Raw genomic sequence first — 25,753 nt, 5'->3', positions numbered from 1 at the left:
TTGTAATAAATGGATTAAGAATGAAATAGTCCAGACAAGAATAGTAGTAGATAATCCTCTGTCATTATTTAAAAAAAAAAAAGCAGCTGTATTTAGGCCACTAGTTCTTAAAATGGTGGTTCAAAGTGTAAATGTTATGAAAATTGCTAGAGTTCTTTGAGAACTAACTCATGCCAGGCACTGTGCTAATGCTTTTCATGTATTACCTCTTTTAATCTTCTTTTTAAATAAAATATAAGCCCAAATCTGCCCGTACTCTTAACAAATATGCTATGTTGTATTTCAATAATAGCTCAAAAATTTTAATCAGGACATGGATAAGCCTGATAAAATTCTAACCTGTATTTTTAATGCATAGTTTTTAACTTTAGGACTTGCAGGGAAGCCTGGCGAGAAAGGAAACAGAGGCATTCCAGGGTTACCAGGTTTCAAAGGACTCCAAGGGCCACCTGGACCACCAGGATCACCAGGTATAGCTGATTCTCTAATAGAAATATCAGGTGTTAAGTTTTCCTAGATCTAAATGTAACAAAAATGTGTTTCTAGAATATGAATTCTGCCCCAACAGAAATTTGCTTCTTATAATTTAACCAAATTATATTTCTTATAATTTAACCAAACTGTAGTCAGCCTGTATTAACTAAAAAATGTTAACCTACATGAAGTTCTGCTTTGCACTCAAAATTTTATTTTGAAATAGCTGATATGTATTCCAAACTATAATTTATTACAACCTCATATACCCTAGAAGAAAGTAAGATAATGCTTTAGAGGTTTTCAAATTTGCCTCTTTCTATTTTAAACAAGTTATTGAGTTTGCAAAGTAATTTTTTAAATAAATAATGTAGCCCCCTATTCCCCGTGACCACATCTGTGATGAAATTTATTGCATTGTAATAAAATTTCCATATTGCATTTGAAAATCTGTTACTATATTGTCACAGGAGCCCCCTCTTTCCTGCTGGCTTTGGTCCTAGGATGATTCTGATGTTTGAAATCCAGGCCTGCTGACAAAAATCTAACTTTCTCTAATTTTACATTTTCTGAGTCACCAGTCCCTTCCTTATTTGAAGGCATAAATGCAGCTAAACAAGTACCTAAACCAGATGGTCTGGCTGCGCTGGATTCATTCATTTGTGCAAGCAACAAGTGTTTATTGAGCATCTACTATGTCCAGGAACTACACAGAGCGTATGACTATTTATTTGTTCTCAAGACTCCAGAGGAGATCCAGGCAGCATTGGGAATCCTGGTGAGCCAGGACCACGTGGTGTGCCAGGAAGCATGGGAAACATGGGGGTGCCAGGTAATGCATAATGTCCTGTTACCAGCCTACAGCCTCAAGATGGGTCCTAATTCTAGATTTTCTGTGTTGTCATATTGGTTTTCTACTTGGTAGAAAGTTGGTGTAAAACAACTAGATTTGCTTCTAGACAAATGTACTGTGTGCAACCAGACCATGAGTGAGAACAAAATAAACATTTACATTGTGTAAAAATCATCCATTAAGACTACCTGTTTTTAGTTTTTTAAGGAAGCTCCATACTGTTCTCCATAGTGGGATGTAGCAATTTACATTCCCACCAACAGTGCAAAAGGGTTCCCTTTTCTCCACATCCTCTCCAGCATTTTTTGTTTGTAGATCTTTTTTGATGATGGCCATTCTGACTGGTGTGAGGTCATACCTCATTGTAGTTTTGATTTGCATTTCTCTAATAAGTGGGATGGGGGAGTGGGAGGGAGGTCCAAGAGGGAGGGGATATATGTATACATATAACTGATTCACTTTGTTGTACAACAGAAACTGACACAACATTGTAAAGCAATTATACTCCAATTTTTTAAAAATTGAAAAAAAAAAAGACTATCTGACACATCAGTGCTTCTGAAAAACCAACTTCTTGGGAGAAAGGTGGTTTGTGAAAAGGTGAGAAGTAGAACCCTTCAAGATCTCTGCCTTTACCGATTTACCTGATTTCTTTCCTAATTTCAGGTACTAAAGGAATGAAGGGAACTATGGGATTCCCAGGTCTAGCTGGAAGACCAGGCCTCCCAGGTACTCATGGTCCCCAAGGAGATAAGGGAGAGCCAGGTTATTCAGAAGGTACAAGGCCAGGACCACCAGGACCAAAGGTATATAGGCCACTGAAGTATTTATGTTTTGGTGGTGGAATGAGTCCCTTTAAATATCAACAAGTATCTGGATTCACTGTGGGCAAAGAAAATTGAAAATATTACTGTATTTTCAGACAGGTATTTGAGGTTTTCTCCCCTCTCTCTATAACTAAGGATGCCTATCACACAACTTCAATTTCTGAGTTTATTCCCTCCAGTTTCAACCCCCAAGGAATTTCTCATAACCAACCCTGCAATTTAAGTGTGCTACCAGGAGGAGGTAGTGATCACAAGCCCATACAAGTTGCCAGGGCAGTGTTTGTTTTTCTTGTGCTACAAAGTGGCCAGTCTCTGCTATAGACTCATCTCACACAGGCTTACAAAAATAAATGTTCCAACTTTGTAATAAAAAATACTTGTCTTCTTAAACACAATAAAAGATGAAAAATAAAATAAATTTAGAGCATTATTAAAAAGCAAAACCAAAAAAAAATCCTAAGATATATACATTTATCTTTCTTAATCATTTTAAAAGTTTCTTGTCATTGCATTACACAGAAGATTTTCTATCTTGTCACAGTGTTCTCAGCGCTTGTGCTCTGTCAACTAGAGACTGGATGCCGAAGCCCTCCCTTGTATGTGGTGTCATGCAGCAACCAAAGGTTTCAGTGTGGCTCAGCTGTTCTTTTAGGTTTATCTTCTTCCATCCTTTCTGCATATAGCAGTTACACAAGAGCCAGAGCTAGAGCGATAGAGAATAATTAATAGAAATTCCCAGAAGCGGGGTTCTTCACGTGGGATTCCATGGATCCCTGGGGAAGCCTATTGTATCCAAAGAAATCGAATGAAAATTGTTTGGATACAGTTTTTGTTTTTGTTTTTTTTAGAAGGAGTCTGTTATTTTTCATCAGACTTCCAAAAAGTATAAAAATCATTACTTAGGAGACTTACTCCCTGACTCTCTTTTGAGCCAATAAAACACCACCTTTCCTAAAGATTTCCTCCAACTGTAAAACAACAAGAAAGAAAACTTTTAGAAACCACAAAGACCCGAAAAAGTAACCCTTTACTACTTGGAGTTCAAACAAATTTCCTTTGCCCTTTATTTTTAACGAGGTCCTCAGAAAACCAGAAAGAGGCTCCTTCCACTGAAATTTTTCCTGAGTGAGGAATCATATTTGACTTAATTCACATTCAATTAATGAATAGTTTCATTTAAAGTTTTCATAGGTAACCACAGGAGAAATTTTTTTAACTATGCGTTGAACACAAAATGTGCTGGTTTTACCATGCTGGCAAATCTTAGTAACAGAATAATGAATCTTAGTCAGCTACCATCGAGATTTTGTAAGTTACTATCAAATCCATATGTTCTGGCTTATCATAAAAGTGAAGTACAGATTTAAGGAATATTAAGCCATGGGAAGTTTGTGTTTTTGTTTGTTTCTTTTTTTACATGTGGTTGACATACATTTATCTGCATGCAGAGTATATGAAGAACACACATCCATTTGTTCTATTTCTTTCTGACCGCTGAGTTAATCATCACAATTTGAAATTATCTGTGTGTGTGATTATTTAGTGTCTATCTCCCACTGGTCTCTAAAGCTGCACGGAGGCAGGGACTGTATCCATCACATATTCGTACATGGTTACTATTATATTCCTGGCTTCTTGGGCACAGGACTCGTGTAGCCACAGAGGTCCCGTGCTGACAAGGACTCCATGTTTGGTTTAATGCTCTGCCATTTCTGTCTTCAATTACTTTTTAAAAGTCCTTTTAAAGAGAGCTGCATTTTCATTTTGCACTGCACCCCACAAATTATGTAGCCATCCTGTTCCCAGCAGCTATCAGGGTGGTAGCACACAGCAGACACTTACCATGAATTGCTAAATAAATAAATACATAGATAGAAACCAACCTAGTTTATACTTAATTCTGATCACATGTCCTGCTTATATGAGAATTTTAAAGGTGTTTGACTGAATTTAAGGGAGATCCAGGATTGCCAGGTGACATGGGAAAGAAAGGAGGTAGAGGGCCACCTGGCACACCTGGATGTTCGGGCCCTGCTGCACCAGAGGGAGTTCCTGGGAATCCCGGAAGCCCTGGCCACCCAGGTGAGCTCTGGTTTTGCAAGCCAAAAGCTGCAAGCGAGAAGTGTGGTATGGCCCTTGCCTCCTAGAATAGTAAATGGAAAGCAGTTTAGGCTTTTGTACTACAATTGATTTTATTCAAATCTGATCTTCAAATTCGAAGACACTAAGAAACGGCAAATGAACCACAAGGAGTCCATTTCAGTCGACTTTGGTGACCTGAAATCTAAAAACCTCCTCCTGTAAACAAAACTTCGAGGGCGCTGCCTCAATGAATTCAGCCTAAAGACCTGAAATGTTAGCTTGTTGTCCAACTTTATATTTATATTAGTTTTCCAGGGCTTCCAAAGCAAATACCACAGATTGGGTAACTTAAACAGAAATTAATTTTCTCCTAGTTCTGGAGGCTGGGAGTCTGAGATCCAGGTGTCGGCAGGGTTGATTTCTTCTGAGGCCTCTCTCGTTAGCTTGTAGGTGGCCACCTTCTCCAGGTGTCTTTCCTCTGTGTGTCTGTGTCCCAATCTTTTCTTATAAGGATATCAGTCATATTGTGTTAGGTACTGCCTTGGTGACCTCATTTTAACTTAATTGCTTCTTTAAAGACCCTACCTGGGAATTCCCTGGTGGTCCAGTGGTTAGGACTCCTCCAGGGGCCTGCGTTCAATCCCTGATCAAGGAACTAAGATCCCACAAGCCGTGTGGCATGGCCAAAAAGAAAGACAGAAAAAAAAAAAAAAAAAAGACAATAAAGACCTACCTCCAAATGCAGTGATATTCTGAAACACTAGGGAGTTAGGACTTCATCGTATGCATTTGGGAGCAACACAATTTAACCCATAGCACTGTTGTTCTGAGGGTTTTGTTGTTGCTGTTTCCAGTTTAAACATTGGCTTGCTTTCTTATTTGCTTGTTATTTGGGTTGAAGTTTTCACTTTGATCAAAAACAACTGCTAAGCCACTGGTTTGCAGCTTCAAGTCTTACCTAAAGACAATATTTAAACTATCTTTTCAAACACGGAAAGGTTCAGTGGCTTTGCTGCTAGCTCCCAATTAAAGTAATAAATCAGATATTGAGCGGTCCAAGGGGCTGGGGTATGCACACCTTTGAGGATGATTGGCCATGTCTCTGCTGTGCTTCCCTGGGGAAATAACAGCCTGAAGTGACTTGTCGCAGGAGTGCCCCTTGAAGGCCAGCTTGAGCGCAGCTGACTGTTTCAGCCATTGCTGGAATCATTTATCTTTTGGTTTTCTTTTTTTCCTTCCCCTCTCTCTTCATTTATAGGAAAGCCCGGTCCTGATGGTGATTTGGGGTCTAAAGGAATCAAAGGTTTCCCTGGCTCTCCAGGAATAAAAGGCCCTCCAGGTTCCATTTTTGTACTTTGTCTAGTTCCCTTTTGTGAGGGAAGCATATTTTCTTCTGAGGCTGGAATCCCTGTCTACCGGTACCTCTGACCCATGACTGCTCCTTAGAAGGTAGCTCCCAGTTACCCAGTCTCCAGACGACAATGCAGAAAAGTGAGGTTAGGTATTTATACGGATCTAATTCAAAGATCAGCTGACCTACACATTCCAAAGTGAAAAATCCTCACGATAGCACTAACCTGTCCATGGTTTTCACTGTGAATTTAGCTTCATGTAGCTTCAGTTCTGAAAAATGAACACATTTCGCAGAATTCCACACATCTGGGGTTCACATTAGGCCACTGATAGGAAGTAAGTCCTCTCTTTGAATGGCTTTTTTTTTCCAGGCCCTCCAGGATTCCCAGGAAATCCTGGACCAGCGGGTGAGAGAGGTAATCAAGGACGTGATGGAATTCCTGGTCCAGCTGGAGAAAAAGGAGAAACAGGTACTGCTTGCTCATCATCTTGGATACTCTAGTTTATTTTTCGTAGGATAATTAGTGTCACTGTAATCCTTCATGGCTCTAGAAATTCTTCCCTGACAGAACTGATGATCTTTAATGTGTTCTGGGTGTGTGATAATTCTTTCTGTAACCAAAGTGAAATTGACCAAGTGGAATAAATTTTGTATACATTGGTCAGTTTCACAATTTATATATATAAATACATATACATTTTTATATGTATATATAAATTAACTGTATGTATAGAATATTAAAATGCCAAAATTTTCTCTTTCAGGTTTGCTGGGAGCACTTCCAGGCCGAAGAGGGAAACCTGGTCCTCAAGGTGAGCAGTTCTTCCTTCCTGAACCTGGTGATATACATTTTCAAGGACAGAATCTAATTTAATATGCCTGATAGATAAAATAAACCTAGCATACTGAATTAAAGAAGTCCCAGTGGTAATATAGGATATGTATATGCTTAGTGTTCAAGTAAAAATGCTTCATTATTACCATCACCACGAAATGAACAAACTAGACACTGTGATCCAATTTTGGAATTTCCTTCCATGAAGGTCTTTAAACATGAAAAAGACTTCTGTATTTGCTTCGATGTTGTTAGCATGGTTTAAATGTATCACCTCCTAAAAAGTTGGAGGTGGAATTGATAGCTTCTCAAGGAGTTTCCTCTCCCTGCTGTTCTGAGATGCAGTAATAACACTAATCCTTTCCCACTTTGTTATCTTCATAGGTCTGATTCCAACCCCACAGAGCCAGCTTGTGGCTCAGGTTACTGTTTATTCAGGGATTCCCAGTAACTCTCTCAGCATCTCAGACACGGCAACTTACTGAATATGTCATTCAAAGAATATACAAGTTTTTGTTTGACACACTGCCAGTCTGGATTTCTCATGCCATTGTTCCATAAGATAAGCAGCTTCTTTTAACTTTTTCCATTTTGCATAGAAACCTGCCAGAAGAAATACTAGATTATTTGCACCTTTTATTGACCCTTCTCAGCCGTAGGTCCTGTAGGTAGGAGTATTTTATTAGCAAAGATGCCTAAGCCCAGTGACGGCCTCTGGTTATTGATGCTCAAAAGAACCAGCAAAGAGTAGCCTGACGCTACAGAGAAACCCCACGGGGCAGGAACTGCTCTGACCTACCAGCTCAACTGTGAAAGTAGACAAGAGCCGTTCTTTCCCGTTTCTGGATGATGCGATAGTCGTTTTGGTTGAGCTCAATGTCTGCACGTCTCTCAGACCCTTCCCTCCCTCCTGAACATAAAGGCTTTTCATAGCCTAGTTTTAGAATTATGGTCAAAAGGGGAGTTTCCGTTCATTTTCCTAGGCTAAGCTCACAGTTTAACCATGTGTAATGAGGACACTTTAGCATTTAATTGGAAATAAAATTTGATACCAAACGATCAAATCTTAAATTAAAAAGCCTTTAAAAACAACAAATAGCCTAATTATGAAAGTAAATGATTATGCACCTCAGTCCCTCTAGGATAAATAAATATGGAGACGAGGTCATTGATACTTGGAAGGTATGAATCCTTTTAATTAGTTTTAATTCTCCCAAATCCCCAAAAGAAATCATATTGTAAAACAAGGAAGCATCTTCATGGACATGGAATATACAACTCAAGACAGCATCTTGGTGCCTCAGACCATTGCCAGACCCTGTCGTACAATTACAGCATTTCAGAGCTTGAAGAGAGCTGAAATCATCTAAATACTTTCTTTTAAAAGTATAAATTGCAGGCATAAAAAAAGCTAAAGAACATGATAGACAAAGGGCTAGATATTCAATAGTCATCAGTTTTATTTTCATCATCCCCCTAAGCCTTCCCTGCATAATAAATAACTTCCCAAGCCCTTTCCTGTGCCACCAGCCCCCTCCTCACTTGTCCTTCTTCCTTTCTTCTGTCTCCCATTTTCATGCCATTTACCACTTCTAGAATAACACAAAGATGGGAGAGAAGAGGGAGAGATTATTTTCAATTCATACAACATCTTCCATTTATGAATGTCAAAGCACAATTTCTTGAAAGTTCTCTGAGATGAAAAATATTAGTATTAAGTTGTGACCTTTTGCAGGGTCTTCTTTGGTAAATCCAAACCTCTCGCCACATTTGTCCCTTCCAGACTAGTGTTTGTGTTATGGGGGAGAAGTAACCAGAGGACAGAATGGGGATGGCAACTTTGTCGTTCCTTTCTCTGGGTTTGTCTGGGCAACACTTTAAATGCACAAACCAGCCATGAAGTTTAGCTTTTTTTTTTTAAATGTATGTATGTATTTATTTATTTACTTTTGGCTGCTTGGGTCTTTGTTGCTGCGCGCGGGCTTTCTCTAGTTGCAGCGAGCAGGGGCTACTCTTCATTGTGGTGCGTGGGCCTCTCATGCGGTGGCTTCTCTTGTTGCAGAGCTCTAAGCACGCAAGCTTCAGTGGTTGTGGCTTGCAGGCTCGGGATTAGTTGCTCCGCAGCATGTGGGATCTTCCAGGACCAGGGCTCGAACCCTTGTCCCCTGCATCAGCAGGTGGATTCTTAACCACTGTGACACCAGGGAAGTCCCGAAGTTTAGCTTTGTAGTGCTCTATTGAATTATCAGTGATTGAATAATATCATTGTAATTAAATATCACCAGATAATAATGATTATGGCTTACATGGACAGAGTACTTTAAAGGTTACACCATGCTTTTCCATCTGTATATTCTCTCACTTGATATTTAAAAAACTGAGTTAAGTCAGATATCACCTTCATTTTTTATCTTTTTTTTTTTTTTTTTGGCTGTGCTGGGTCTTCGTTTCTCTGAGAGGGCTTTCTCTAGTTGCGGCAAGCGGGGGCCACTCTTCATCGCGGTGCGCGGTCCTCTCATTATCGCAGCCTCTCCTGTTGCAGAGCACAGGCTCCAAACGCTCAGGCTCAGTAGTTGTGGCTCACGGGCCTAGTTGCTCCGCGGCATGTGGGATCCTCCCAGACCAGGGCTCGAACCCGTGTCCCCTGCATTGGCAGGCAGATTCTCAACCACTGCGCCACCAGATAAGCCCCCTGGCAGGAGTTCTTTAGACCCAACCAAGTTGTCAATTACTTGCCGCGCAGTCTTAATTTGGATGTTTGGTGGTCATCTGGGTGGATCTTTTCACGTCCGAAGAGATAGAGCAATAGGAGAATGAGAAAGACTGAGGGGGAAAAGCCTTGGCCTCAGTGCGCTTCTTCACGGCCAGAGAGCTGGTCTCTGCCAGACCCTGCAGGCGACGTCAGCTGCCACTTAACGGGCTACTCGAATCTCCATGGCTCAGGATAAGGCCCAGCCACCCTTCAGAGGGGAGCCATAGCCCAATAGGCGGATCGAGATTATGGCCTTTGAGGCCCCGCACTGGGTGCCAGAAAAGATGTTGCAGGAAAGAGATTGGGGTGCGAGAGGATGGTCACATCCCAAGTCATGTCTGAGTCCCTGGGATGGCCGCCAAGTGTGGGTTCTTGGCTTTGTGCAGGCAAGAATTCAAGAGCAAGACAAAGTGAAAGAAGGTTTATTCAGGGAGATACACACTCCATAGACAGAGTGTGGGCCATCTTGGAAGGCAAGAGGCCTCACCTTCATTTTTTAAATAAGAAAACGGAGACTTGTAACAGTGAAGAGACTTTATCAGGATCAAACAGCTAGTTGGAGTCAGGACTGAGTCTAGTCTAGACCCAGTCCTTGTAGACCTGTACCTCTTTTATCAGCCGCTTAAAAAAAAATATCTTGTGAAGCTTAACACCTTTAATCAAAGTGTCTACATTATTAGGGATAACCACAAACTATAACACCACATATAGGGGCATTACAGGAACTTATCAGGCGTTTTTCTTTGCAGGAGCCAAAGGAGACAGGGGAGCCCCAGGCTTGCCGGGCCTCCCTGGCAGGAAAGGGCCAGTGGGAGATGCTGGGCCTCGAGGGCCCATTGGCATGACAGGACCTCAAGGGCCACCAGGCTTTCCTGGTTCAATCATCCCTGGCCAAAAAGGAGATCGAGGTCCACCTGGCAGAAGAGGAAACCCAGGTAGAGGATCTACTTCTAAATACGATGAAAGAATGAAAGTAACATTTGACGTCTTTCAATCTTCTCGTGACCATCTTGCTTCTTTTCCCCTCTGGTCTCCTCTGTCTTCCCATGCCCACCTGTCCTCACATGAGGTGCAGTAAGCCTGTTGGTGTTGAGGCAGAGGGACCTGTTTGAAAAATTAGTACATACCAAATTAATGAGCCTGGAAGAGAGAGATGCATCCATTCATCAATATTTATTGAGCTCCTACTCTGTATAAGGTACTGGGTTAGACACAGACCCTGCTCTAACAGACCATCATCAGGCAGAAGCAGTTCCTGCCCTGTGCCAGGCACTTGGCTGGCATTATCTCATTCACAATCCTGTCACACCCCACGAGGCAAAGTATGTTCGCTGTAACGATAAAGTGCAGAGTTTGCTCTTCATTCAAAAGGGTAACTGACAGGAGCTGCAAAGCCCCCTGAGTGGCAATACTGACAGGCTTTCTGTAAATTCAGGTGAGCCTGGTCCCCCTGGACCTGAAGGGGGTCCCGTAGAAGGCATAAAAGGAGACAAGGGATTTATGGGCCAGCCTGGCCCAAGAGGTCCGCCTGGAACTGTAGGAGACATGGGGCCACCAGGTCATCCGGTAAGTGTGGAAAATTATTTTGACATCTTAGATTCTTCTAAATCGATTGCCAGGATCAGATGTAACTGGGGGCAACAAAAATTTCCCACTTGTGATGCTTCTGTGTAGTGCACCCCAAAAAAGATGGAGTCCAGGAGGTTCAAAGAATCAAAGAATCTTAAGAGTTGGACAGATTTGGTCTCCAAGAGGCCTCTGAAAGTTTGGTCCATATGGGACCCTTCTCTATGTCATTCCCGACCTTTTCTTGTTTAGACTCTGAACAGTTCCATTCTAGATGACAACATATTTTTTCTCTATTAATATGCTTTCAAAATGATCTTTGCTGGGCTTCCCTGGTGGCGCAGTGGTTGAGAGTCCGCCTGCCGATGCAGGGGACACGGACGGGTTCGTGCCCCGGTCCGGGAGGATCCCACATGCCGCGGAGCGGCTGGGCCCGTGAGCCATGGCCGCTGAGCCTGCGTGACCGGAGCCTGTGCTCCGCAACAGGAGAGGCCACAGCAGTGAGAGGCCCGCGTACCACAAAAAAAAAAAAAAAAAAAAATTATCTTTGCCATCCCCTAAATGTCTATTTATTTTCTCCCCATGACATACCTTCCAGTATTTGTAAATAGCTGCCATTTCCTTCTACTTTCTCTCCCAATAAATACATGGGTTTTTTTTTTCTCAAATTCAGTTTAAGATGTCATCAGCTCTGCCTCTATTCTGAATATATCTTAGTTTGTCAATACCTTAAAAATGCAGCCCCTGGGACAAACACCTTACAGGAGTAAGAACTCAGTACCCCACGGAGTGGCTAGAGGATGGAAGAGTCTCACTACCCTGAACATTCTGTTTTATAATCCAACCTAAAATTCCACATGAGCTGTTGGGCAGCCTCATTACCACACAATCATCACACATTGAGCTTACAGTCAACGAAAGACCTTGTGCCTTTTCCTCATGAACTGCTACTAAGTTTTCTCCATTACTTTTTTTTAATTTTTATTTTTGGCTGCGTTGGGTCTTCGTGCTGCGCGTGGGCTTTCTCTAGTTGCAGCGAGTGGGGCTACTCTACGTTGCGGTGCACGGGCTTCTCACGGCAGTGGCTTCTCTTGGTGCGGAGCACAGGCCCTGGGCACGCTGGCTTCAGTAGTTGTGGCACGCGGGCTCAGTAGTTGTGGCTTGCGTGCTCTAGAGCACAGGCTCACTTGCTGTGGCTCACGGGCTTAGTTGCTCCACCGCTTGTGGGATCTTCCTGGACCAGGGCTGGAACCCGCATCCCCTGCATTGGCAGGTGGATTCTTAACCACTGCGCCACCAGGAAAGCCCTCTCCATTACTTTTTGTCTTGTCTATTTGTGTACTTGCGACATAAGGGCAGAACTTTCACATTTACCTTCCTTAATTATCATCTTGTTCCTTCAGGCTCATGTTTCCAGCCTATTAAAATCTCTCAATTCACAGCATCTCACTCAACACTATGGCACCTTCCCTAGCTTTCTCCTAACAGCATATTTGAAAAACCTGATCCCTCTGTTTACATCAAATTCTTGGAAACTAATGAGGAAATCGGTTATGTCATAGATGTTCTGTGTTTCCTTGTGATGGGTAATGAGGTTCTTCAGCATGGCTTCTTGTCAGGAAACATGTTACACTCTCTTAAGCTCTCTTGGTATTTGGTTTCCAGAATCTACCTTTTTAAAACTTTTTTTTTAAGTGAGATATTTGCCCAACTGCAGTCTTAGGTATTTCTCATGTTCTCCGTGATTCTTTGAAAGTGGCAAACACTAATCCTATGATCACACTGAAAGTCCTTCCAAGGACACTGGGATGTGGAAAGTCTGGTTTGGAAATGCGATCTCTCTTAAATCCCCTGTGCCTCCAAGGTTAGTCTAGGCTTCTACATTTGCGCTTGAAAGAAAATTCTTCTTGATGGATATCTAAACTGACTCCTTGCCCTTAACCGCTCTCTCCTTGCAGGAAGCAGCTTCTTCTCCACCCTAGGGCAGGGCCTGGCACCAGAGCTTCCTCCCTGGTTATCTTTACCACTGGAGAACAGGCCAGACTTCAGAAGCCTGAGGCTCCTTGATCACATGGTTGTTTTCTCTCTCTCCTTTTTTTTTTTTTTTTTTGTGGTACGTGGGCCTCTCACTGCTGTGGCCTCTCCCGTTGCGGAGCACAGGCTCCGGACGCGCAGGCTCAGCGTCCATGGCTCACGGGCCCAGCCGCTCCGCGGCATGTGGGATCTTCCCGGACCTGGGCACGAACCCCCGTCCCCTGCATCGGCAGGCGGACTCTCAACCACTGTGCCACCAGGGAAGCCTTCTCTCTCCTTTTTTAACCTCACACCACCTTATGTAAGAAATAGGACTGTTCTTTCTTTCATCTTCTAGCTCCAAAGACAGCAGGCTGAAAGACCAGTTTTGTTATTGTCGGCATTTTCCATGACCTTCAATTCATTGTTTTCAAGTAATAGCATTCTGTCTCATTCATATGGACAGTATAAGAGTAGATGCAATATACATTCTGACATAGAACTCTTTTCGGAAGCCCTGTTCCCTCCCGGCTCCTCTGATGGCCTTGCTTGAGCATCTCATGGTCACAACAGCAATTAGTCTGAACCTCATAAGGAGGGAGCATCTCTGCCCGGTCAGACCACTGCATCTTTGCCAAACATGCATGTCAAAACTCCCCTGTCAACCCCTTCATGCTCTCATCCCTGGAACCTTTACTTCTATCACTCTGACCAGAGTAAGTTATAACCCTGATGGCTTAGTTAGAATGATGGTGGGTGCTACAATTCAACAGCAACTCTGTTGCCTTTGCAAGAATTACAAATACAAATTACAATTTTCATCCTGGCAATCTGGTACCTATTCTTCCTGAAAGATCTTCAAATACTGGGCAGTTCACTTTAGAATACAGAATATCCAATTGTATCCAATACTCACACCAACACACATTAACATGAGAAGTTATGTTGGCTCTTAGGCTTAAGGGTAGTTTTTACTTCTTTCTTATTGAAAATGACAGTCGTAAGGTGAGGTAGGTGGCACAGGAGTTACAGGAGGTGAAATACTGGATTGGAATGTAAAAATGATGTCGGACAACTTTAACTCATTCTGACCCAACATAGCATTATATCCTATATGCTTTAAAAAAAACAAAGTGTAGTGAGTATTGTGATTTAAAAAATATGTCTGTTGCTCTGCTCTTTCTTTTTTAAAATATAGGGAGTACCAGGTGCCCCAGGTCTGCCAGGGGTCAGAGGTGATCCTGGATTCTATGGATTTCCGGGCATAAAAGGTACTGTTTTTGTGCACTACTCTTTGGATGCAAAGACAATGACCATGATTCATATTTTAGGGTACACAAATGTTTACTGAACCCCTACGGTCACCACAGACAGTTGGGGTACAAATAGGACCTCAGTATGAACGAAGAAGGAAGACTTCACCAGCACACAACCCCAGGGGCCTTAAAAATTAAACCATACCTTAAGGATGGGAACTATAGAAAAACTCAAAACAGGAACAGTTTAAAGTGGTTACCTTTGAGAGTACTGATGTGTGTCGGGCTGGGGGATAAGGAACTACATCAGTGGCAACAGTACTGCTTTGAATGGTTTATTTTACTTTGTGCATGTGTGATAATTTTAAGAAGCTGAAAATCTAAAAGAATATTCACCGAGCTGATAATGGGGGAGGGTAAGTAAATTTTTATATGCAGATTCAAGCACTTGTTTTTTTATGGGGCACATGTATTATGTTTTTAATCAGAGAAGACATGTAATTTGGAGATTTTAAGTTTAAAATGTTCATACACATAAATTTAAACTTCAGGTTTCAGAAAATAATTCTCAAATCTTCCGTAAGGGTGCTATGACCTCAAATGACATTTTGAATATTGGATTTGTTGTCTTAGCTGGTTAAATCCACTGGTATTGTTTTGTGTGTGCAGGGAATCTATTATCGTAGACTAAATAGATGCTACACAAGAATTTCAACCGAAGTGAACAAAACCATGTTTCTGTGAAAGACAAACTTTTCCAGGTCTGAGGGAGGACAAGCTGGAGTTTAAAGAGAGCCTTTTCAATGCTTTCAACCACTGGCTCTTCAAGGAGCAAAATAGCATAGAAGAAATCAAAGCAAGTGATTTTGAGGAGTCTCCCTAGACACCGGGTTGGTGAACACTGTCAGACAGCCTGGGGAAAAGGTGTGCACCTGCCACTGCCCCGAGTCTCAGAACAGGAGCAGCTAAGACTTGAAAACTTATAGAAAGGCCCTACTAAAGAAAGAACTATTCTGGTGAAATATTTACAGGTATATAGAGGGAAGATTCGTAAAATCAGTTCTTTGGAATATGTTCCATGAAACACATTCAAATAGTCTCTTAGATTCCAGAATAAGACTGTCTGTCATCTGGCACTACCTATGAGTTTGCACTTCTTTATGTGGAAATTTTTAATCCCCAAAGGGAAAAATACTTAGGCCTCTTCTGGTAGATGTAAGCAAATGTTAACACTATCCTCAAGTTCTGATATCCAGTGGATAATTTATAGTGTAGTTGCCAGTTACCTTTGGGTAATAGAATTGTTTTATTATATTTCTGCTATGAATATCATGTTTAGTGTTAAGTTCTTTCTAAGTAATCAGATGTAATGTCTACATTTCGTCAAGATTTTTAAAAGAGAAGATTTCTCCAAATCGATGGTGCTTGGTAATATTTCATTCATGTCAAAGACTGTTTGGGAGAGAAATCTTACCACTTTCATAGTTTACGTCAAAGTAGATATTCTATATGAGCTCATGGAGTTCCTAACATAACTAACTTTGGGCTACTAGTAAAGCTAGAGTAATAAGCTGATAAAGTAGATAACTATTGACAACCAATATAATTCACTAGGAAGTGCTAAAATAGGTTTTAATGTCACTTCATATTTTACCTTAAATATTAAATTGAATTGGTTTCTGAACTTAAAAAGTGAACTCTTAGGAATGCTTCCCCTTCAATGCTAAAATACTAGTTCTTAATGCCTACTTCTAGAATATATTTTTAATAGACATTAAACATGGCTAATTGGGTCCAAGTGAAATTCCACAACCCATACAAATATAACTAATTTGCAGCCATTGTCACAGAACTCATAACCTCCGGTCATAACTGCCATTATCTAGAGTCGACCATCAACCTAAAGAGCTAGGAACCCCATTGTTCTATGTGGAATCACATTGCCTTTTTATTTTTTTTTAAGGGGAGAAGGGTAATTCAGGATTTCTGGGACCAAGTGGACCTCCAGGGCGAATTGGGCCAAAAGGACCACCTGGTAAATATTATTTCTTTAGTATTGCTGTCCATGAAGAAACAGTAACTCATCAGGAAAGCCATCATCTTCTTATATGTTCATGTCAATAGGTGTACGTGGAGACCCTGGCACAGTGAAGATCATCTCCCTTCCAGGAAGCCCAGGCCCACCTGGCCCAGCTGGAGAACCAGGGATGCAAGGAGAACCTGGGCCCCCGGGGCTACCGGGAAACCCAGGTGTGGAACTGGCAGCATTGACTGGGATCACTAGGAAGCAGTTGAACCAAAATACCTGTAAAGAGCTTTGGAAACAAATGATACAACTTAACAGAAAATGTTACACATTACAGTGTTTTTAATATTCAGCTTTAGCACTGAGCTCATTTTACTCTTGACCAGCAAATAAAACTCCTTTTGAATCTATTGCAAACTGTTGTGTATAGTATAAACTTGAACAAATACACCTTAGGAAACTCAGGATTTTTTTGGTTAAGGTAAAAGTATGAAGTCTATCTTCTCTGACAACTGTCATTCTTAGAGTTCTGACTATTTATAAATGATTGCCCAAATAAACCTGAGTTTCAGGTATTTATACTTTTCTAACAGTTTGTACGGTACTTGGAAGAGTAGTAAATGCAAATGTATGCTTAATATTATGAAATCTTTTCCAAATATTGGTTCATTGTAATTGACTAACCCTTTTTTATAGTCTTAGCATATTGTAATAGACTTCTGAATGGAATTGTTGTGTTCTACGTTTGCCTGAATCACCTGGGAGATAAGAGAGAGACGATTTATTACTTTGATCAATACAAGGGCATAGTGAATTCTGGAGCGGCATAAATCAAAATGGTAGCACAATTTTAAACTGCTGTATTTCATATACTCCTAGTTCACTTTTCAGGGCTTTTTTTTTTCCCCCTGGGAAGTAGAGTGTAACATGTTGGATGACCAACTGTCCCAGTTTGCCCAGTCTGTTCTCTTTGCAGGACTTTTATTGCTGAAACTGTAGAAGTCTTGGGTAAACTGGGATGGTTGGCCACCCTGCTTTTTTTTCTATACCATCCATTCAATACAATGTTGGTTTTTTTTTGCCTAGGACCCTGTGGGCCAAGAGGTAAACCAGGCAAGGATGGACTACCAGGAACCCCTGGACCAACTGGAGAAAAAGGCAACAAAGGTTGTAAAGGAGAGCAAGGTAAACAAACAGCTGGCTGTTCTCCTTCACTGAAGGAGAGCTATTACCCATATATATACAGGGAAAGGAGCCTTGTTCAAATTTGTGACTATAAGATCTAGATCAAGATCTAAATCTAGATCTTTCAACTTGTGTTGTGCAGATTAGACTAAAAGCCGGGGCAAAATGTTCTTTCGGAAGAAGACAGAAAATCAAGAGTTACTGGAATAAACCATTCTTCCTATCTGTTAACTGGACAAATGTACTTCAGATTTTTAACCTGAGGACACACAGGCCTAATGAAACACCAGTTCTATTTTCAGAAAAGCGGATACTGTGTACTTAGTTGATAATATCTACTTGTAAGAGTAGCACCTAAGTACATAGTTGGAAAAACATTACCTTGATATGAACAGAAGAGCAACTTAGTATCCCTATTTAGGAAAGCTGTCTTTTAACTTTGCCATTCTTGAATACTAACTCAACAACTCATGTGCGTGTCCCAGAAGGGGGCCTCTTTAAGTACTTTAGTCTGAACATAAACTTATATGTGTCAATTTGATATGCCCAGATCAAAACCTACCTTCTGCAAAAGTTTCAAAAGCACCTTTCTAGAAAATACCCAGCTCTCCAAATCTTACTTTTTAGGATTGCTGACTTTGTTAAAGTAAGAGAAGCCTCTAAATGTGATTTCGAATTCATTGACATATGCCCAGATCTACTATAATACAACTGTAAAGACTAGACATTTGTCTATAAATATGCTAACTAATAATATTAATTGTAATGTTAACTGCCTAATCACTCATGACTTAGTATTATCCTGAGTGCTTTAAAACATTTAAAACATTATTAATCATTCGACTTTCCTTAAAAATGTGTTTTTCAAAATGGTAAAAAATAAAACTCTTATTAATAATCCCATAAATTTAAAAACTTTACTGACCAAGTCTGGGTTACAGAATGGGGCCAAAGCAAGAGCAAGGCTACTACAACACAAACTGTGCTGAGAATTATTCACAAGTAGACAGAGTTTGTCTTGATGTCAGGCACCACAGGGCAATACGAAGATGAAAACGTGATCTCAAAAGACTCATCATCAGATATACACAAATATCTATCGTAAGAGGCATTTGTAATAAAATAGTCAACATTTAAGAATATTCTTTGGCCATTTTATAAACCATTATTCTTTAGGACTCCTTTCTGTATTTGAGGCTTAATAAATATATATAAACATTTAAATTCTTATTTTGGAAAAACAAGTTTGAGGTTTCATTTGTGTTGCAACGTGTTTAATGTGTTTTTTAAAGGACCGCCTGGATCCGATGGCCTGCCAGGCTTGAAGGGGAAACCTGGAGACACTGGACCACCTGCAAGGGGGACAACGATGAGGGGCTTTGTCTTCACCCGGCACAGCCAGACCACAGCGATTCCCTCCTGTCCAGAAGGGACAGAACCACTCTATAGTGGGTTCTCTCTTCTCTTTGTACAAGGAAATGAACAATCCCATGGACAGGACCTGGGTAATGCCCTCGTTCTCATTTCTAGCTACTTTGTTCCACATGCAGACTCTGCATTTTTATGGCATGGGGTACTTCCCTCTGAAGTTAAGTATAAACAACCTGAGTATCTCACAGCACTTTTTAAAGAGAGTAAATAAGACATTGGCCTGTCTAATATTCATTCCGGAATGTAAGCTCTAGAAGGAGCCTGGCTCATGAATGTCAATTTAGCTCATCCTGTACAACGCAAAGACTTTTCACTAAAATACCTGTCTGCTTTTTAATCTTCAAAGTAACATCTTTTCTAAAGATTTGTCTGGTCATTGGCTAGCATATACTTATGAAGAACTGGGAACACTTTGAAGCAGACATTTTTCCAAGCAACCTCTGCTAGTCCTTAAATTCTAGACTGATTAGAAACGGCCACAGGAAGTGTTAAAGGTGGAAGAACGAAGGAGGATTTCTTTCCCTATTGGATCTTTAATTTCTATCAGTATTAAAACTTTTCAATCACACATTTTGTAAATAGCTCTTTTGTGTTGTCTTTCTCCAGTTTTTGCCATAGGTTGTATTTTAATTAGCCTCTATCTAGTAATGATAATCAAAATAATTTGAATTTACTGAAAGTGACACCCAGTCTGATGTTTTATTAGGAACTCTTGGCAGCTGCCTCCAGAGATTTAGTACAATGCCATTCTTATTCTGCAATATCAATGATGTATGTAATTTCGCATCTCGAAACGATTATTCATACTGGCTCTCAACACCAGCTCTGATGCCAGTGGACATGGCTCCAATTACTGGCCGGGCCCTGGAGCCTTATATTAGCAGGTAAAATCCCAATCCCTTAGTTTCGTGATGGGAGCAGTTGAATCACTTCATTTGTAATGGAATGTAAGGCAGCACGTCATGGTGCAGAAAGTGGCGATGCTGCCATCTTCTTTGTTTTCGTGTTACAGATGCACTGTCTGTGAAGGTCCTGCAATTGCCATAGCTGTTCACAGCCAAACTACTGATATCCCCTCATGTCCTCCTGGCTGGATTTCTCTCTGGAAAGGATTTTCTTTCATCATGGTAAGGAGAAAAAGAACAGTAAATTCATAGTAAAGATAATCTGTGGAATCTTACCTTGGGCTGGATGAGACGTGGCCCCAGGAATACTGCTTGACATCAATAGGCACAGTCTGCTGTGGATATTTGCTTGAAAATCTGCAAATATACTTTTTTTACTTCAAGTAAGTTGCTCTTTGGTAAATAATGGAGCATTTTAAAAAATAGACTTCTCAGAAAGAGACTACCCACAAATTCTAAGTAAGACATTTAAGTGTAGAGTAGCTACCATATTGGTAATAGAATGCCTTTTTTTAAAAATGTGGCAGCTGTTTTATATGTCCTCCAAAAGCCTTCTGAAAACCCTGCAAGGTAGTTTCTCTCATCTACAGTTTTACAAGTAAGAATGAAGTAAAGAAATTTCCCCAGGGTCTCACAACTAGTAAGTGGTAAGACTGGGATCTGAATCTGAGCCTGTCTGCTCCAAAATCTTTGTGCCTTATACTGTGACCCTTTGAAGTTCCTATGAAGATGGGAACTAAAAGAAACAGCCTTTTAAAGAAAAATTCCTGAGATGTAAGTACTAAATGAAGAAATCTAGGGATTGACATTTGTGATTCTGATACCTGCACAGATGTGGCTAGTGGTCATTCATATTCTGTGTAGCATCATTTATGATATACTCTTCCCCCTTCTTTACTCACAGACGTCCATTCATTCAATCATTAATTCACCAAATATTTATTTAACACCTACTATATGCCTTGACCATTCTAGGTACTAAGGATACTGGCAGTGAACCAAAGTTCCTGCTCTCATGGAGCTTATATCCTAGTGATAGACATAGAAGCAAGAAGACAAAATAACAATAATAGTAATGAGTTCAGGTGGTGAACAGTCCTAGGAAGGAAATAAGGCAAGATAAGGGGAGAGACTGATAGGGATGAAGTCGAGGAAATCTTTTTGGAGGTTATATTTAAGCAGACCCCTGAATGACAAGGAAGAACCAGTCAGACCTGGGGAAAAGAGCATTCCAGGCAAAATAAAAGGCTTTTATTTTTGATGACTATCCTTCAACTTGGAAGGTAGCTGGAGTGTTAGTAAATTTGGGTAAAGAAACACAAGAGGTTTAATTCATCCTTTCTGGGGTTTTTTTCTTACTGTCTTCTATTACAACAAAGAACATTTTCGAGCATTGAAAATGTGAGCAGTATGCAAAGAATTCTTATTTGGATACTTTTATTATGATAGTTCACAAGTGCAGGTTCAGAGGGCGCTGGGCAGGCACTGGCATCCCCCGGCTCCTGCTTAGAAGAATTCCGAGCCAGTCCATTTATAGAATGTCATGGAAGAGGAACCTGCAACTACTATTCAAATTCCTACAGTTTCTGGTTGGCTTCATTAGACCCCAGAAGGATGTTCAGGTAACTATTTACAGTCACGTTTAATCTGATGGCTCAACTGCATAACGATTCAAAGGTTGCCTGTGTTAGATTTTCATGCCCTGTGTGTTGATGTACTCACATCTAAAACATCTCCCCATGCCAATAAAATCCTGTTTAGCCTGTTTAGCCAATAAAATCCAGTTTACAAGTGGTCTAGAGTCAACAGGTAGCCCTGGTTTGTGCTACTGTACCCATAAAGACCAAAAAAAGTGTGATTTTTGTCATCACTAAATGTATTTAATGTTTATATATGAATTTATAGACTACTGAATGAAACTGTCAACACTAAATGATCTGCTAATCTTAATTTACTGTATTGGAAGACTTGCGAGTAATACAGAGTATTAAAAGGATAGAAGTAGTTTTTATTTCAGAAAAAATGATCCATAACTTTGCACCTGCAAGTTGCTGCTAAACAACTAATATACGGACATAGATACCTTTTCAGAAATATACCTCCCTATAATAAAGTTTAGATGAGCTACAATATTCATTAATAAAACTCGAACCCAGGAAGTATTTCCCTTTTATCTATAAATTCATGAAACTTTTTGTGGGTTTTTTTCTTAGTTTTGTTTTGTTTTTTATTTCAGAAAACCTATTCCGTCAACTGTGAAAGCTGGGGAGTTAGAAAAGATCATAAGTCGCTGTCAGGTGTGCATGAAGAGGAGACATTGAAGAAATAAAGAAAAAATAGAACTGTGACTTTTCATCCTAAATAACCAAGTAATGATAAAGAACATGCAGTTATTTAAGTATTTTTCTCTAACCGAACAGTATCGCCCTACGATGGCTTAGTACAAAGTTTCTATTTGTTTCCCCACACAACAAAGCATTCTTTTAAGTTAGTTCTGTGATACTGCTCTCTAAATCTGTACTGTGTCAAAGTTCCCTAACTCAAGGCAGTAGGCTTTTCACAAAATATCACTGAAATTGTATTCCATTTGTATCCAATGCACTAAGTAAATGGTGACTGTATAAAGTTTGATGCTACAAGTTAAGAGCTATTTGGTCTACTGGATTCCCAGGATTTGCCCCCCTTCTATTCCAGTCTTTGAGACTCAGGAGGCTAAATCTGTTTTAGATTGCCCAACCACCCGCTTCCTAAAGCTTTAGACCCTGGGTAGGGAAGGGGATGGAGACAAGTGGAATACTAGAGCATCATGAATAAACTGGACTTTTAAACCTGGTGAGTAACCTAAGGCCTAAGGGAACCGGAATTGAACTGAGGTTCATGGATTTTTCTAGTGCTTTTTCAAACATACCCAAGACTGTGGCCAAAAGGGGGTTGCTCTGAGTGGAATCATAATAGCCTTGGAAATACTGTCTGGTTTTGGTTTACATTTTTTAAAAGATATTTTTGTTCATTGAATTCATTTCACTGCAGCAATATAGCTTACTTATATTCAAACAGATACAATTTTTACCCTAGTGAATTAATTACATCCACACAAATAACAAGGACACTACTTCCTAGATGTGCACTTTATCCCCATCCCTATAAATCTTGGTGCATACCTTATATAATAGTTCAGCAATCCATGGAAGAAAAGTCATTTGTTAGCTAATCAGGCTCAGAATATTTTTCCTTTGCTCTAAATATTCCATTTAAACTGGGTGTTCAGAGATTTATTCCCTTGTTAACTGTCTAATTCTTCCTTTGTAAAAACATGTTTTTGATATTCTTACAAACCACTGAAAGAGTCCATTGTGTAAAAATCTTAACGTACGAATTGTATAGTTTGGCAGTTGTATGTCAACTATGCTTCCTGATCCACCTAGGTGGAGTTGGTGGTGCTGATATTTAAATTCAGGTTATTGTTTCAGCCTCAGTTGCTCTGTAAGTGAAGATGTGACCCCAGAGGACAGCACAGACTGTGACCTTGGTTGGCATCCTTCACTGCTCATGTGACTACTGTCAAGCCATTTTTACATTTAAACTGAGAAGTGCATTTTACTTATTTACTTAGACTCATTTTTTTTTTAGACTCATCTGATACTAAGACTTCTTTTGCTCTAAAAATATCCTACTCTCTTAATTGTACTATCACGGCATAGGGCTAGCTGATCTCCACAAACCCTGTGTAGGTCAGCAATTCTCTAAATGTCGTCTCTAGACCAGCAGCATCAGCAGTATCTGGGTACTGGCCGTAAGTGCAAATTCGAGGGCTCATCCTAGACCTTTAGAATCAGAAACGCTGGGGGTAAGGCCCAGAAATCTGTGTTTTAACAAACCCTCCAGGTGATTTCTGATTGGGAAGAACTGCTCTAGGCAAACACTTAAGAAACAATTCTACAGACAGTTACCAGGTACAGCTGGCTTTGGTTCACTGCCAGTATCATTGCTCCATCCATGCCTCTTTTTAAAGTCCAAAATCACAAATGACCTTAAGGTCATCTAATTTTACTAATAAGTGAATGCTCTATACTGGTGCTAATGCCAAATGACTGGCCTCTGCTTGTCCCCAAGCCTCCATCTTTTCTTGCCCTCTTATCAGTGTTTAACTTCTGAGGAAGACAAGTGATGCTAAAACCTTAAATTCCAATGAAGCCATATTAACAGTTGCTCAGTCCCACTTCTAAGACTGAGCATTAAAACATAGTTCATGTGCATTCCTTTCCAGATACCTATCAGTAGTTTATAAGGTTAGGAAGATTTAACTTTGTAGATAAATGTAAATAACTTGTTTCTTCTAAATTTCGGGCTTCAACTTTGGAATTTCACAGTGTGCTGAAATAATGGATTTCTCAAAGGTCTTTTTACAAGATAAACATTATTAAGTAACTTATTTATAAAAGTATTACAATAATTCTAAATTTGAATTTTATTGCTAATTTAACTTACAAAGATTTTTCTATGCATCCAGTGTAACTTACTGCTACTAAACTTAATTTAATATTTACTCTATAACCAAATGAAATATATTTAAAATATATTGAATATTTTATATTATATCTTGACAAAATTACAATGTTATAATGTACTAATATTTCTGTAATTACAGCTTAAATATTATTTTATTGTATTGTTTAAGAATAAAATTGAAAAAATTATATCTGGTCTTATTTTTTTCAAAATATAAACAAATTTTTTTGGATTGTAAAAACAGTATATGTTCACTGTAAAAACAACAGCAATTATGAAGAAGAATATAAAAATTGCCATGATCTAACCCTCACCCCCACCCAACTTTTTTCTTGTAAATATATTTTTAAACAAAAATGGAATAAAAAGCATGCTGTCTTGAAACTAAATTTTTTAATCAAACTTAATACACTGTGGACATATTTTCACATCAATAGATAAGAACTAATCATTATTTACATGGATTTCCTACATAAATCAATGAATTGATGGACATTTATTTTAGTTTTATTATGGACATATTATACACATTTTATCTTACATTTGTCCAATTATTTACTCAGGATAAATCTCTAGGAGGAAAACTGAAGAATCAAAGGACTTGCAATCTTAGGCCTTTGAGAGAGAGAGAGAGAGAGAGATACATATATATATATAAATGTTCTCCAGGAACATTGCTAGAATTTCCAGTTGCATCAACACAATGTAATGAAAACACCCATCTCCCTATGATTTTATCAATACTGGATATTCTTTTGTAATTTTGCCTGTCTCATTTTAATTTACATTTTGCTCATTACCAGTGAGGCTGAATATTTATCACTTTAAATTAGTATCTGGGTTTTTTAATTTAGTATATTTAATTAGTGCGTGGTTTTTTGTGTTTTTTTTTTACTGTGAAAGGCCTAATAATATCTTTTTCATTTCCTATTGAGATATTTAAGGAGTTTTTACAAGTCAATAGGAAAACATACAGATTACAGAAGTTATGGGTCATATATTTTGATAAATGTTCCCCATTTATAATGCAAATACTCCTTATTCAAGGAAAAATATTCATAAAATTTCAAAGGTAGAGAATTGGTAAAGATGAATGCCTTTAATACACAAAATCTTAACTCTCATAGGTAAGAAATTTTGGGGCCGTGTTAAATGACAATAAAGATATAATCAAAGGAAAAAACAGAATGAATGAATAGTGATGCTGGGTAATAATTCTAAGAAAGCCAAGAAAATTGTTGCTCAAATAAATATTTAGAAGCACTCTCATAATTGGGACAAAAAAACCTAATTTGAAAACATTTTGAGTCAAAAAATATACTCATCTATTTTAATGAACTTATTTTTACTGCTGACAGGTAGAACAATGAGTGCTGTATTTGAGTTCATTCTCTCTACTTATAAGCCTGTTTAAAAAGAAAAATCTTGATCAGTCTCTAAGGGATTCTTTGCAACTTACTGACAGGGCACTTGCAGAACACTAAGAGTGCCTAATTCACCTCACCCTAATCCATGCTCTGCTTACTGGAAACTAAGAGACAACCAAACACAGGAGGAAACAACTGATTTTGAATAACCGGGCTCAACTTAAACATTCAGATAAATATGACCCTCTCTAGGTTTTTGGAGGCCCTATGGTGTTTCTAAAAATGCTAACACTGCTCAAAACCTGTTTAGAACTATTG

At 39.5% G+C, this 25,753-nt stretch overlaps 1 protein-coding gene across 1 annotated transcript in view; it reads left to right on the top strand.

Moving 5' to 3' along the window:
• The window catches only part of COL4A3 (collagen type IV alpha 3 chain), a 134,239-nt gene extending 109,981 nt beyond the window's left edge, over positions 1-24,258 (top strand). The window contains exons 36-53 of the mRNA XM_032637762.1: positions 372-470; positions 1,217-1,306; positions 1,994-2,133; positions 4,110-4,236; positions 5,495-5,575; positions 5,961-6,059; positions 6,355-6,402; positions 9,927-10,112; positions 10,613-10,743; positions 13,955-14,027; positions 15,976-16,047; positions 16,137-16,262; positions 17,125-17,223; positions 18,516-18,728; positions 19,361-19,538; positions 19,667-19,781; positions 21,009-21,181; positions 21,796-24,258. Of these exons, the coding sequence (XP_032493653.1) occupies positions 372-470; positions 1,217-1,306; positions 1,994-2,133; positions 4,110-4,236; positions 5,495-5,575; positions 5,961-6,059; positions 6,355-6,402; positions 9,927-10,112; positions 10,613-10,743; positions 13,955-14,027; positions 15,976-16,047; positions 16,137-16,262; positions 17,125-17,223; positions 18,516-18,728; positions 19,361-19,538; positions 19,667-19,781; positions 21,009-21,181; positions 21,796-21,880 (2,135 nt within the window). The 3' untranslated portion in view covers positions 21,881-24,258. The remainder of the gene's footprint in view (positions 1-371; positions 471-1,216; positions 1,307-1,993; positions 2,134-4,109; positions 4,237-5,494; positions 5,576-5,960; positions 6,060-6,354; positions 6,403-9,926; positions 10,113-10,612; positions 10,744-13,954; positions 14,028-15,975; positions 16,048-16,136; positions 16,263-17,124; positions 17,224-18,515; positions 18,729-19,360; positions 19,539-19,666; positions 19,782-21,008; positions 21,182-21,795) is intronic.
• The last annotated feature ends 1,495 nt before the right edge of the window (positions 24,259-25,753 follow it).

The sequence above is a fragment of the Phocoena sinus genome, chromosome 7 (assembly GCF_008692025.1).
Source record: "Phocoena sinus isolate mPhoSin1 chromosome 7, mPhoSin1.pri, whole genome shotgun sequence".
Classification (NCBI taxonomy): Eukaryota; Metazoa; Chordata; class Mammalia; order Artiodactyla; family Phocoenidae; genus Phocoena; species Phocoena sinus.
Note: the sequence above shows the minus strand (reverse complement) of the source record. Positions and strands in the feature narration are given on the sequence as shown.